This window comes from Lepidochelys olivacea (genome assembly GCF_965140295.1).
Source record: "Lepidochelys olivacea isolate rLepOli2 genome assembly, chromosome: 14".
NCBI classification, from domain to species: domain Eukaryota; kingdom Metazoa; phylum Chordata; order Testudines; family Cheloniidae; genus Lepidochelys; species Lepidochelys olivacea.
In genome coordinates, this window is record NC_140424.1 from 44,973,816 (window position 1) to 44,988,141 (window position 14,326).

Genomic DNA, 14,326 nt, shown 5'->3' on the forward strand with positions numbered 1-14,326 from the left:
CTTTCCCGCCCAGCCTGGTCACTTTGCCCCGAGCCCCCCGGCCCGCCACGTCCATGCCGGCGTTTTCCACCAGGAGTTACAGGCGGCTGGCTGGGAAATCGAAGGCGGGCCCCGCGGTGAAGGCTCTCAGCTTGGCCTCCGGAGATCGGGGCTCAATTCCCAGCTCCCTGGAGCGGGGACCCCAACCCATTTACCACGGTGGGCCACGCGTCCTGCCCTTAGGACGGAAGAATCCCCAGCCCCGCTCCAGGCGGGGGACCGAGCGGCTCGGCAGCCGGGCTGCCGAACCGGCCCTGGCGGTGACAGTGGGCGAAGCCGGGTCCGCGTCAGCAGCGGGCCCTCGTGCCAGGAAGGCCAACGGCAAAGCGGGCGGGATTAGGAGGAGCGTTGCCCGCAGATCGAGGGACATGATGGTTCCCCTCCGTTCAGCCCTGGGGAGGCCACACCTGGGGTGTTGCGTCCAGTTTTGGGGGCCCCACTACGGAGGGGATGTGGACAAATTGGAGGGTCCAGCGGAGGGCAAGGAAAATGATCGGGGGGCTGGGGCCCGTGACGAACGAGGAGCGGCTGCGGGGACTGGGGCTGTTTCGTCTGCCGCAGAGAGGAGAGAGGGGGGATTTGAGAGCAGCCTTCCCCTACCTGAAGGGGCTTCCAGAGAGGACGCAGCTAGAGGGCTCAGACCCTGCAGAGGGGCCAGGTCACCCCAGATCCTGGCTCCCATGGTGCGGGGAGCGTGTGGGGCTCACAGGGGCCCCACCCCTATTCTCCCCCAGCCCCCTTGCCACTCACCCGCGTCTCCCCTCCCCATAGCCCCTCTCGATTCCCTTCTCTGGGCCCAAACCCCTCGCCCGCTCCCCCAGCAGGCGTGTGCCCCTGGATTTTCTTTTCTTTCCTTTCCCAGGCTGCTGGGAGCCTCTCGGGGGGGGGGGGGGAGCAAAAGAACAAAAGCCCCTTGGACAGTGGCACATTTTAGCGACCCAGCTACAGCCCCTTTTCAGCGTCCGGCCCTGGCTCAGATTCAGCCTGACCCCGGCCGGCTGTGGCCGGCAGAGCCCCTGAAACCACCCAGCTGCAGCCAGAGCGAGAACCCCGGGCCCCGTATCTGCTCCGGGCTGGGGCAGGATCCCCGTGGCTCGCTCGAGGGGGAGTCTTGGCCGCTGCCCCAGAGAGGCCGTGGGTGCCCTGTGCTAGCTGGGAATTCATTCTCTGGCCAGACACCATCACACCTGCCCTCTAGGGCTCTGCCACAAGCCCACCCCGATCCCCCCACTGAGAGACGCAGGAAATGGCACGGGGAAACTGAGGCACCCACACAGCATTCGGAGGAAACATTAAGAACAGTCCCGCTTCGTCTCCAGGTGTCAGACCGAGGAGAAGCGGCTACAAAGCTTGCCCGAAAGCCGACGGGCGGGTTCCCTTCCTTGGTCCCCAGGTTGATGGTCGTGGCTCCGGCGGCCGGGAACAGCCGCGGGGCGACAGAGGCCGGGGAGATTCGTGGGCGTCTCTAAGGTGCCACCCACACTCCTTTCCTGATCCCCAACCAGCCGCGCCAGACAGGGAGACCCGGGAGCGGACGAGCCATCGGCTCGTCTCAGGCCCACGCAGGGTGAACTCGTCGGGGAGCGGCCAAGGGAGGCGTCGGGCTCGGCTCCCCTCCTCCTCCCCGCTTCTCCCCCGGGGGAGAAAAATGGCCCCAAAGCCCCTTCTTGCTTCTGAAATTCAGGCCCTGGCTGGGCTGGGAGATTCACTGAAAAGGTTCAGCCAAATAAAGATTTAAAAAACCACCTTTGCCACCCATCCCCTGCCCCCCATATCGCCCTGCCCCTGGGGAAGAGCCTCTACTCCCCTCGTTCCCTCACCCCGGGTATCTATGGGGCTGGATCTGGTCTGTTCCTCCCCACACACACACCCCCCACTGCTCCTGGGGAGATGCCCAGGTGGCAACCAACCCTCCCTACGGCCACTGCTAGCGGCTGACAGAACTCGGCCGAAGTTCCTGTAGGTGCGGTCCTCGGGGGTCCGCAGGGGTCTCCAGCAACTCAGCTAGAGGTCGGCCTCCTTTTACCGCCCTAGAGCCGGGGGGCGGTTGATTGGAGCATTGGACGGGAACGGGCAGAAGGAAGGAATATTTCAGTGCGAGCGGCTGGGATGCTTCCCTGCTTTGATGTCTGATTTCGGAAGCACGTGGTTTTCAACTCGGGGGGACGCCAGCCAAAGCCGGCTCCTGAACGGGGCGCAGTCACCCGGGAAGGTTGAGAGCCCTGGGCCAGTTCGCTCCCATGGTGCACCTGGGGTTCGGGGCAGGAGGCTGCTCCATTGGGGGGGACCTGGGCAAGGGGGAGGCTCCTCGGGCTAGAGGGAGATGTGGGCAGGTGGGGGCAAGGCGGGGTGGGGGGAGTTACAGCCCTGGCTCTGGGGTCGAGGGAAAACTCCTGCTGATCAGGGTGGGAGCAGCCCAGCCCCACAACCAATCCAGGGAAAGGGAGCTCTCCCCCCCCCCCCGACTCCTCCTGGAACCCCAAATCCACTGAGCCCAGAACACTGCTGGGACAGGAACCTCTGTAACCTCCTTTTGCACGCCTGGGGTCTCCCCTGGCTCTGGGAAGGGAGGGGAGTGGGTCCAGTGATTGAAGCGGGTTGGGAGCCAGGACACCTGGGTTCTCCTCGGGCTTTGGGGGGGGGGGGGGAATCCAGTGGTTAAAACAGGGGGGGCTGGGAGCCAGGTGTGACAAAGCAGGGGATTTTCCTGTGTTTGCATGTGTACTGTGTGCCTCAGTTTCCCTGTGTAACAGCATAGGGGGGTTGTTGCTGCTGGGGACCAGGTGTGAGCCCGCCTGTCAGCTGGGACCCAGACCGCGGCCTGGAGATTGGGGACCCAGTGACTGGGGGCCCCCCCAGCTCGGGAGCAGCTGGTTCTGGCCAGTGGCAGGACAATGGGCTGAGGGACCTGGCCCAGCATGGCCTGTGCTGAGGGGCACTAGGCCTGAGACCCCCAAGACCTGCCTGGGGTGGGTCTAGACCCCCCATAACCCTCCTGTGACGCTGGCAGAGTCCCTGCAGGCCAGAGCCGTGGGAAGGGCCGGGGGGCCCAGGGTGAGGGGACTCCCTGGGGGCAGCGGGGCCTGGCCCTGGAGAGCGCGGACCCCCGCGAAGGGCCATCGCACTGAGGGGGGTTCCTCCCGGGGGCCAGGTGTCCGGGACGACACCCCCCCCCCAAAAAAGCAGCAGCAGGCTCTGGCTTCTGACAAGTCTTTTAATCCATCCTCAGGGCGACGTTACCAAACCTGCCCGCACACGGTGCCCCCAGCGCCCGCTGGCCCGGCAGGGCACCGCGTGGCCCGGACGCTCCATGCAGACAACGAAAAACGAGGAAACGCACAAAAACCGCAAGACGCTGGTAAAACCGGCTCCAACCTTGGTATAAAAGACAGGACGCGGGGGGTGGGGGCTTTTTTTTCAGGATTTTCTTTTTTTTTTTTCCTATAAAAACAAAAATGGCCTCGAGTCGCAGGGAACCGGGGGAGGGGGCCCTGCGTCAGCCGGGCCGAGAGCGAAGGGCTCGCGAGGCTGAAATTCTTACAGGACGGGGTCGGAGCTGGCGACAGGCGTGGGAGCCGTCTTCCGGGGGGGCCAGCAAGCCAGACCAGGGAGCGCTGGTGGCAGAGCTGGGATCCTCCTTGGGTTAGTGCCCACGTGGGATCAGGGCTCGGCGGTGGTGGATCCCGCACCTGGCGAAGTGGGTTCAGGGACTGTTGGTGGGAGCAGTGGGATCCTTCTATCGGTGCCAACAAAGGTCAGGGATCATTGGTGGGAGACGTGGGATGCTTCCCACAGCGGGTGGGTGGGAGGTGGGATCCTCCCACCACAGCAGGGCAGGACGGGGTGAACCCTGCTGTCCTGATGCCCCCCCACCACTCCAGTCCACTCTTCCAGTGGTTCTCCCGCCCCCGTCCCGCCCCCCGAAGTCTGACAGGGCTGCGGTCCTCAGGGCAGGGCCATCCTCCTCCTCAGCTCTCGGAAATGAAACGGGGGTGGGGTGGGGGAGGCGTTAAAACCACCAAAAGAAGGACGACGACGCGGGACGAGGAGTGTCGAGGACGCCCCTTATCGAGTCTGTTCGACTGCGGGAGGGAGAGGAGAGGGAGGTTAATGGCTGCGCCCCCGGGGAACCCCCCACACCCCGTCCTGCTCCCCCCTCGGCACAGCCAGGGGGCTGGGCCCCCACAGGGGAATCTCAGGAAGAGCCCACGTGAATGGCAGGGGCGGGGGGAAGACATTACAGGCACCGCGGGCCTCCAAGGAGGTGGGGGGCAGAGATCAGCTGACAGGGCCACCCCCCCTCAGTCCCTGCACCCCTCCCTGGGCTCCCCACCAGGGATCCGTGTGCTCGCAGCAATCCCCGGCCCATCAGGGGCTGCCCCCCTCGGCCCCCGGGAACTCACTGTAGGAGGAGATGTCGATCTCGTCGGGGAGCTCACTGATGTTCACCTCGAAGCGATCCTGCACGTCGTTGAGGATCTTGGCGTCGTTCTCGTCCGACACGAAGGTGATGGCCAGGCCCTTAGTGCCGAACCGCCCAGCCCGCGCCACCTATAGGGATGGGGGGGGTTAGAGCCTCGCGCCGCCCAGCCCCCACGCCCCTCCCAGAGCCGGGGAGAGAACCCAGGAGTCCTGGCTCCCAGCTGCTCCTGGGGGAATCCTGCATCACTGCGCAGGCGCAGAATTCACGTCCCCCGCAGACTGCTTTGCTCCCCCGCAGAGAAATGCGTTTCTGACGGGGAAGCGAAGGGAAGCCCCAAGAGCGGCCGTGTGCCCCTCCCCAGCAGTATGTCGGGTGGCCAGGGCAGCTGGCAGAGGGGTAAATCTCTGTGGGGCCGGGGCGGGGGGACCTGGCTGGTGGCTCCTACCCTGCGCTGGGATCAGTTGCTAATCCCGGCGGGGCGGGGGGGACGGGACTTCCTCTTCCCCCACCCCCAGATTGCTCCCCCGCCCTGCCGGGGGAGGACGGGACTTCTTCTTCCCCCACCCCCAGATTGCTCCCCCGCCCTGCCGGGGGGGGGACGGGACTACTTCTTCCCCCACCCCCAGATTGCTCCCCCGCCCTGCCGGGGGGGGGACAGGACTTCTTCTTCCCCCACCCCCAGATTGCTCCCCCGCCCTGCCGGGGGGGGGACGGGACTTCCTCTTCCCCCACCCCCAGATTGCCCCCCCGGCTGCAGGAAGCTCTGTAAACTCCTCCCCCTCCCACCACTTCCTGCGCCCATCGCTCCTTAGCTGCAGGGGGAGGGATCCCTGCACAGGGAGCTACTGCCCCATCCGCCCAACCCCCACCCATCCAGACCCCCCATACCCTCCTGCTGAGCCTCACCCAGCCCCGCACACAGAACACCCCCGAAGGGCCCCACTCCTCTGCACCTGGACCGCCCCGACAAGCCACCCTCACCCCCACCCCACCGAGCCCCAACCACCTTCACCTGGACACCCCCCTGCAGAGCCCCATTACCGTTGCACCCAGAACCCCCCAGCAAGCCCCTGTGCATCCAGATCCCCGCCGCACCCGGATCCCCCACTGAGCCGCCAGACTGTCCCACACCCCACACCTGGATCCCCCCACCCTAAGCCCCTCCACACTTGGATTCTGCCTTGCTGGGCCTGCCTGTCCACACCTGGTGCACCTGGCATGGAGGGGCAGGGCCCTGGGTCCTTGCACTTGTCAGGGTTGGGTGCAGTCACCCTGCTGAATCGTGACCCGGGGGGGGCTGCACAGTGATCTCCCACCTCTGTGCAGCCAGCGGCCTGAGCTCCCCACTGCCAGGCTGGAGCCTCCACATTTATTTGACAAATAAAATTCCCAGGTTTTTGCAAAACTTGAAAATATTGTGGGAATGTTTTGGCGCAGAATGCCCGCAGGAGTACTCCCAGCCCCCTGCTCTAACCACTAGCCCCCACTCCCCTCCCAGAGCTTGGGACAGAACCCCGGCATCCCGGCTCCCAACACCCCCGCAGGATGGGACCCAGGCGTCCGGCTCACCCGGTGCAGGTAGGTGTCCGAGTCCTCGGGCATGTCGTAGTTGAAGGCGATGTTGACCCGCTCGATGTCCATCCCCCGCCCAAAGAGGTTGGTGGCCACCAGGATCCGGCGCTGGAAATCCTTGAACTGCTGGTAGCGGGACAGCCTGGGAGGGGGCAGGGGAAGGTATTTGGGGTCACTGCCTGGCCTGAGCCCCCGGCAGCCCCCCCCATGGACAAAGCACCCCCACTGAGACACTAACTCAGGGGAGTGTCCTGTAACCCCCACATTCCTCATTTACATAGACTTGCGAGCGTGCCAACGAAGCAGGCCACGGGCGGTATCGGGGCGAGGCGACGATCAGCTGAAAGTCAAATCGGGGCACCACGAACGCGCACGACGCCCCGGGAACGTGTTGGGCGGCTGCCCTGGAGCCGGCAGAGGGGCACAATGCCAGGGAGGAGGTACCAGCGCCCGGCTGGGGGTTCGGCCGTCACCAGCCCCCGTCCAGCAGGCGAGTCCCAATCCACAACCCGCTTCGTCTCGGTGCTGCCCGGTGTAACCGGGCTGCGGGGTCCTGGCGGTGACGAGCTCCGACTTCGTGCCCACCCCGGACATCTCGTTTGCAGGCAAGGAACGTATTCCCCACGGACCTGCCCCAGGGAGCTGGGACGAAGCCTGCGGTAAACCCGCCCGGGGTTGCACAGGCCGGCGCACGTCCGCCTTCCATGGACGGCGGTGTATTCCCGGGGTCCAGTGCTGGGACCGGGGGGGCTCGGCTGGCGCGCGGCTCTGGGGCTGCCGGGGGGGGTCTGCGGCTGGTCACGAGCCAGGCGTTGTGGGACACGGCCCAGGCTGCAGAGTTTGGGGGGCCCAGCGCTTGCCCCCCGGGATCCCATCCCGCCCCCCCTCCCGGAGCCCCAGCCCCCCTCACCTCTCCTCCTGGGGCATGCCCCGGTGGATGGCGATGGCCGGGAAGTTCTGCTCCACCAGCAGCTGGGCCAGGGCGATGCAGCGCTGCACCGACTTGACGAAGATCACCACCTGGGGGGGCGGAGGGAGGGGGTGAGAGAGCGCGCACCGCCCGGAGGCCTGGGGCCCCATCCCGGACGCCTGGGTCCGCGGGGCGCTACCTGGTTGAACTCCAGCACGTCCAGCAGGTCGAAGAGCTTGCGGTTCTTCTCGTTGTCCTTCAGCTTGACGTAATACTGCTGCAGGCCGTGCAGCGTCAGCTTGGTCTCGTCGTCCACGAAGATCTCCATGGGCTGGGGGGGCAGAGCAGGGTGAACCCCGCCGCCCGCCCTGGGGGAGAGACCCCGCCCCCACGCCCCACCCGTGCCCCAGATACCCTCCCAGGGCCCCCTGGATAACAGCCCGGACGCCGGGTCCCCGCTGAGCCCCCAGGGCTGCGAGCCCTGAGGCCCCAGGGCTGAGCGCTCTAGGAAGCATACTGCCCCGTCCCCCCTGGACTGCTCCGCCCCCGCAGGCGGGGGGGGTCCTGTGGGGAAAGCACCCCACTACTCTCCACGACCCTACCAGCCAGGGCCACTGGCTTGATGGCCCCATGCTGGGGAACGGAGGGGGGAGCAGCCCCCCAAGACATAACGCCCCCATTCACAGCCAGCCAACAGGGAGGGCACGGCCAGAGGGCACAGACGCCAACCTGCCAGCGCCCAGTGCCTGCTGGGAAATGGCAGGCAAGGAAGGGGCTGGACCCAGCTAGGTTGCCTGCCTTCTCTGGTGCCCGGTGAGATTTCCCAGCATGCACTGGGCTCCCAGCTAGGAGGCAAAAGTTCTAGGCTCCTCCCCTTGACACAGCCCCCAGCATGCACTGGGAAATTTCCCAGCATGCAAACCCTGAGCCCGGGAAAGCGCCCTCCCCTTGGCGTAGCCCCCAGCAAGCCCCAGGTGAAGCCCCCCTGGGCCGTCTCGGGGAGGAGGGGTTCCGATTAACCCCTTGCCTCCCGCACTCCACTGCCCCCACGTCTCGCTCTTGGTGGGGGGGAGGGGGAAGATTTGCCGTGAGCCCCAACCCCGCCCCCCGAGGCCGGTTCCGAAAAAGGATAAGCCGGATCCTGGCGCCGCCGAGTCTCTGCGAGCCGCCGCCGGGCCGTCTCCGCTCTCGCCGCTGCTCTTCGCCACGGGGGGTGCTGCCAGTCTCCAGAGCGCCGGGGGGGCTGGGAGGGGGGGTGGGGGGTCTCTGGCTCTGTGCGTGGTAGACGGAGCACTCACTTGCCTGGGTGTATGGGGCCAGCTGATCCGGAGGCTGCGGTGCCGGGTGGATGCCGCGCTGGGAAGGAAGGGGGGGCGGGGGGGAGGGCGGGAAGAGGGGGCGCCCTGTTTTCCGCACCGGGGGGGTGCCGAGGCTAGCGTAACCCGAGTGATCTTCCGGAAGCTCTGGGGGCCTGTGCTAGGGGCCGGTCCTGGCGCTGCGGCCCGTGCGCCGCCCCGGGGGCGGGGGCGCCGGGGGGGCAAAGAAGGTAGAAGGGGGTAATTACGTCTTGCATGAATTTGCGGCAGACGGGGCGGATTTCCTTGCTCAGGGTGGCGCTAAACATCATGACCTGCTTTTCGTGCGGGGTCATGCGGAAGATCTCCTGGACGTCCCGGCGCATATCTGGGGGGAGAAGGGGGCGAGGTCAGCAACGGGGTGAGCCCAGGGTGGCTGGGACCCCCCACAGGAAACCTGCCCCACGTCCCCCAGCCGTGCAGGGCGGGGTCAGGAATGGGATGCGCCCAGTTGCCCCCAGGGACAACCTGCCCCTCCTACGCTATAGGGTCCCCCCATGTCCCCGTCCTGCCCCTCCCGCTGCTCTACGGGGCCCCAGGGGGTCCCCCCGCTCACCGAGCTGCTCCAGCATCTTGTCGCACTCGTCCAGGATGAAATGCTTGATGTGTTTGAGGTTGAGGCTCTTGTTGCGCGCCAGGGCCAGGATCCGGCCTGGCGTCCCCACCACGATGTGGGGGCAGTTCTTCTTCAGCACCTCCTCGTCCTTCTTGATGGACAGGCCCCCGAAAAACACCGCCACCTGGGGGGGGGCAGGGTGAGACCCTCCGCTGGCTGCCCTCCTGCGCCCCAGTCCCGCTCCCTGCCCCCACCCCTCAAGATGGCGCCTCACGCCCCCAAAACCAGCTCCTTGCCTCCCCCAAGCCTGGCTGCCCCCCCCCGCCCAGCTCCCTGCCCCTCACCTTGACACTGGGCATGTACTTGGAGAAGCGCTCGTACTCCTTGCTGATCTGGAACGCCAGCTCCCGCGTGTGGCACATCACCAGCACAGACACCTGGGGGACGGGGGCGTTAGTGCGGGGACCCCCCATCCCCACGCAGCCCTAGCCCCCCTCCTCACAGCCCCCCGGCCACTTCCAACCGGCCCTTCCACCTCCCAATTCAATGGTCTCCCCCTTCCCTTCCCTCCCCCCGTCAGTCACCAATTGGTCTCTTCCCGCCCCCCAACACCCGAAATGGGCTCTACCCCCCCAGGCCGTTCCCAGTGGGTCCCGCCCCCCACATTCCCGGCCCCCTCACCTGCCCCGTGACGGGCTCCAGCTGCTGCAGCGTGGCCAGCACGAAGACGGCCGTCTTGCCCATGCCCGACTTGGCCTGGCACAGCACGTCCATGCCCAGGATGGCCTGCGGGATGCACTCGTGCTGCACTGCAGGGCAGCGGGGCTGGGGTCAGCCGGGGCTCACCCAGCCCCCCAACCACCAGGCCCCACTCCCCTCCCCGAGCCGGGAGAGAACCCAGGAGTCCTGGCTCCCAGCCTCCCCCGCTCTAACCACCAGGCCCCACTCCCCTCCCCTCCCCGAGCCGGGAGAGAACCCAGGAGTCCTGGCTCCCAGCCTCCCCCGCTCTAACCACCAGGCCCCACTCCCCTCCCCTCCCCGAGCCGGGAGAGAACCCAGGAGTCCTGGCTCCCAGCCCCCCCCCGCTCTAACCACCAGGCCCCACTCCCCTCCCCAAGAGAGAACCCAGGAGTCCTGGCTCCCAGCCCCCCCCCGCTCTAACCACCAGGCCCCACGCCCCTCCCCAAGCCGGGAGAGAACCCAGGAGTCCTGGCACCCAGCCCCCCCCGCTCTAACCAGCAGGCCCCACGCCCCTCCCCGAGCCGGGAGAGAACCCAGGAGTCCTGGCACCCAGCCCCCCCAGCTCTAACCAGCAGGCCCCACGCCCCTCCCCGGGAGAGAACCCAGGAGTCCTGGCTCCCAGCCCCCCACTGCTCTAACCACCAGGCCCCACTCCCCTCCCAGAGCTGGGGAGAGAACCCAGGAGTCCTGGTGCCCAGCCCCCGTGCTCTGACCCCCACGGCCCCCCTCCCCCGAGTGCCGGGAGTGGGACCCAGGCGTCCGGCTGACCTTCCGAGGGGTGCTCGAAGCCGCAGTCGACGATGGCGCGGAGGAGCTCGGGTTTCAGCAGAAAGTCCCGGAAGCCGGAGCTGTGGATGGAGACGTAGGAGCCCTTGACGTCCTTCTTGGGGGGCACGTCCACCCCGTCGCCCCCCGCCTGGTTCTCCACCTCGTCATCCTCATAATCCAGCAGCTCGTTATCCACGTCGTTCTCCGCCATGGCGGCACCGGGAGGGGGCCTGCTGAGACTGGGGGGGCAGCGGGGTCAGCCGGGGGCCTGGGACCGGCCACTCCGGACCCCATTCCCCACCCCCAGAGCTAGCCTGCCCCCGCCCCGGGATCGGCCCCCCCTGGACCCCATTCCCCGCCCCTAGAGCCAGCCTGCCCCCGCCCCGGGATCGGCCCCCCCGGACCCTATTCCCCGCCCCAGGATCGGCCCCCCCGGGCCCCATTCCCCGCCCCCAGAGCCAGCCTGCCCCCACCCCGGGATCAGCCCCCCCTGGACCCCATTCCCCGCCCCTAGAGCCAGCCTGCCCTCACCCCGGGATCGGCCCCCCCTGGACCCTATTCCCCACCCCCAGAGCCAGCCTGCCCTCAACCGGGATCAGCGCCCCCCGGACCCCATTCCCCGCCCCCAGAGCCAGCCTGCCCTCAACCGGGATCAGCGCCCCCTGGACCCCATTCCCCGCCCGCAGAGACAGCCAGTCCCCGCCCCGGGACCGCCCCCCCCCATCCCCTGCCTGCAGAGACAGCCAGTCCCCGCCCTGGGACCGGCCCCCCCCATCCCATTCCCCGCCCCCAGAGCCAGCCTGCCCTCCCCCAGGACCAGCGCCCCCATACCCCATTCCCCGCCCGCAGAGACAGCCTGCCCTCGCACCAAAAGACAGCCAGCCCCCGTACCCCATTCCCTGCCCGCAGAGACAGCCAGCCCTCGCCCCGGCGCCCCCCACACCCCATTCCCCGCCCCCAGAGACAGCCAGTCCCTGCCCTGGGGCTGGACCAGAATCCAATTAGGAAAATCCTTTATCCAGCTAACGTCTCCATGTCTCCCTCAATAGCCCCCCCCCAAGTATGGGGTTCAAATTGGGTCACCCCCAAATCTCCCACTGGTGCTGAGACCCCAAATGCCCCCCCTTCGTCCAGCACCCCCTGGCCCTGCGGACGTGAGATACCCCCTAACCCCAAGGGAGCCATGCAATCGGGGGGTGCCGCTCGACTCCCAGCCACCCCGGGACTAACTCCGGGGGTGTTGCTGCACCCCCACATCCACTTGAGCCCACTGTGCCCTGGGGAGCCGCATGTGTACCCCACACATGCACCCTGCCCCAGTGCGAGCCGGCTACAGAGGAGTGTTTTGGGGGGTCATCCTCCCGCTCCCCCTCCCAGTACCTGGCGGGCTGTTTTCACACCCCATATGCCCCCCCCATGTACTGCTATATAGAATCCAGCCCCCCCACTATAATGAGGTGCAGCCGCCCCCCTAGATCCCACCCACACGTGAGCTCCAGGGGCACTAGGGTTCACCTCCAATGCAAACCGTGGGTACGGGGGAGGCTGGATCCGTACCCCGCAGCAGATAATGGGGTGCAGCCATGCCCCAGAAGCCCCACGTTGAGGGGAGGTCCGTGTGCAACAAGCAATCCTTGGGGTGCAGCCGTAGCCCCCAAACCCCACCAGTGTCCTTTGCAAACTGGACCCCGATCCCTAGCTACAGCCTGCAATACTGGGGGGGCCCCCGGGCTCCCTAGTGACTCCAGACACACAGTGAAAGCCAGGACTCCTGGGTTCTCTCTTCAGCTCTGGGAGGGGAGCGGGGGAGATTACGATTTGGGGTCACGCTCCTACCCCCCCCCAACATACAGCAGGTGCGTCAGACATTGGGATGCTCCCGTCTACTGCTCCCCAAAACCCTCCCCTTGCGCAGGACAAAGCAAACAATGGCCGGGGGCAGATACACCCCCTGTAACTCCACCCCCCCCCCGGCAATGTCAAGGATCGGGGGGAGCTGCCCCAGCACCCCACACCCCTCCCTGGGGTGTGGGGACAGGAAATACGGAGGTGCCCCCATCTTCCCTTGCCAACCAGGAGGAAACAGGGGCTGCCCGCACCCCACAGCGACCTGCTTCCCAGGCTGCCAGGGGGCAGCCCCCAAGTCTCCACATGCAGCTTGCAATAGATGGGGGGGGAATCTGCTTCCACGCCCCCCCCATGGCCCCTACACACTTCAGGGGTCCCGCCCTCCCCATGCACCTACCCAGCCTTTGGACACTACCCCCAATTAACTGCACCCCCCACCCTTGTTCCCCCTCCACCGGGGAGATCCCACCCCCCACATTACACCCCCCTCCCTCCGCACTGCCGCCCCCACCCTGCACCCCTCCCCCTGCATTGCAACTCCCACGCCCCCTCCCTTATATACCCCATATTGCACCCCGCACCCATGCACTGCACCCCCCCACCCCCGCTTGCAAGGAGCCCTGCGGCTGGCCATAGGCTCCCCCTATAGCCGGGGGGGGCGTCTTAAGCGCCATATTTCTTTATTTGTTTACTTCGCGGCCCCCCAATATCCCGCTGGGGGGCGGCGGGGGCGTCCCCCCTCCCCACTCGGCCGGGCCCCCGGGGGCAGGGAAGCAGGACGGGGCCGATGTTCGCGGATGGCGGAGCGGGCCGGGAGGAGGAGACGGGAGCAGGGCCGGCGCCATCTTGGATTCCCGGCCATACAGACGCACAATGGGGAATCCGTCCATCCCGGCTCCCGGGGCCCCTTCCAGGCCCATGATCGGGGGTCGGGAGCGGGAAATGGCCCCCGAGCCCGGGCCCATCGGAGAGAGAATCGCCCGGAGAAGGGGTATCGGCCCCCCCGGGCGGCGGATGCCCCAAGATGGCGGCGATGCGCGACCGATTCTCGCCGAGGCCTCTTACCTCCTGCGGGGGGAGGGGCGCCCAAGTCTCCTCCGCGCAGCGGCCGCGGCCACAAGTGAGCAGCGCCTCCACTTCCGGCATGCGGGGCGGGGGAGGAGCGGAGCGCGCGGCGGCGAGGACCCAGCGACGGATGGGGCTGTCTAGCCCAGCGCCTGATTGATTAAAACACAAACACACACACAACAGTGGGGCACTGTGTAGCATTTCTTTCCCCCGACGGGGACGGACCCGAGCGCTCCGGATTCGCGGGTGCATGTGTTTGATCAGGCGACTGAGGAGGGCACCTCTCCCCGCAGCCGGAGGGGGCGGGGGGATTGTTTTTCCCACGGGGTCCTTCTGGCAGTGCTGGCCATGGGGGGAGGGACTGGGAGTAGTTTGGTTCAGGCTTCACTTTGCCTCTGAGGCCTTGTCCTGGGCTGACGTCACTGGGGGTCATGGCGCCGTGGGGGGGCAGCCCTCCATGTTGCCACGCTGCCCTGTGGCCATGGTCACCATGATGACATGTCCCCCTCTGACCACAGCCCCTTGAGGCCACGCTCCCCCCCCCCGGCCACGTCCTTGTGATGTCATGCTCCCCTCTGGCCACGCCCCCGTGATGCCACGCTCCCCCAGCCACGCCCCTGTGATGCCACGCTCCCCTCTGGCCATGCTCACCATAATGATATGTCCCCCTCTGACCACAGCCCCTTGAGGCCACGCTCCCCCCCCCGGCCATGCCCCCATGATGCCACGCTTCTCCCTGGCCACACCCCCATGATGCCATGCTCCCCTCTGGCCACGCCCCTATGATGCCACGCTTCTCCCTGGCCACACCCCCGTGATGCCATGCTCCCCTCTGGCCACGCCCCTATGATGCCACGCTTCTCCCTGGCCACACCCCCGTGGTGCCATGCTCCCCTCTGGCCACGTCCCCCATGAGGCCTCGGTCCCCTCTGGCCACACCCCGTGATGCCACATCCCCTCTGGCCATGCCCTGTTATGCCATGCACGCTTCTGGCCACACCCCATGTGATGCCGCACCCCCTTCTGGCCACGCCCATATAATGCCA

The 14,326-nt window shown here is 67.2% G+C and overlaps 1 protein-coding gene across 1 annotated transcript; it reads right to left on the reverse strand.

Annotated features, from left to right (window-relative positions):
* Positions 1-3,239: 3,239 nt before the first annotated feature.
* DDX39B (DExD-box helicase 39B) lies at positions 3,240-13,424 on the reverse strand. The gene is made up of 11 exons (XM_084648165.1): positions 13,278-13,424; positions 10,365-10,603; positions 9,537-9,664; positions 9,200-9,292; positions 8,856-9,039; positions 8,509-8,627; positions 7,144-7,275; positions 6,945-7,054; positions 6,032-6,176; positions 4,443-4,590; positions 3,240-4,121 (listed from the first exon to the last, which is right to left on the reverse strand). Exons 2-11 carry the CDS (start codon positions 10,573-10,575, stop codon positions 4,105-4,107), a joined length of 1,287 nt encoding a protein of 428 aa, XP_084504291.1. The 5' UTR covers positions 10,576-10,603; positions 13,278-13,424; the 3' UTR covers positions 3,240-4,104.
* Positions 13,425-14,326: the final 902 nt, after the last annotated feature.

Excerpts from the sequence above, each read along its gene's own strand:
- DDX39B (XM_084648165.1), bottom strand. The coding sequence starts at position 10,575 with ATGGCGGAGAACGACGTGGATAACGAGCTGCTGGATTATGAGGATGAC. Across the intron at positions 8,628-8,855 it reads CAAGATGCTGGAGCAGCTCG|ATATGCGCCGGGACGTCCAG; the intron begins GTGAGCGGGGGG and ends TTCTCCCCCCAG. Across the intron at positions 7,276-8,508 it reads GCCGCAAATTCATGCAAGAC|CCCATGGAGATCTTCGTGGA; the intron begins GTAATTACCCCC and ends CTGCCCCCCCAG.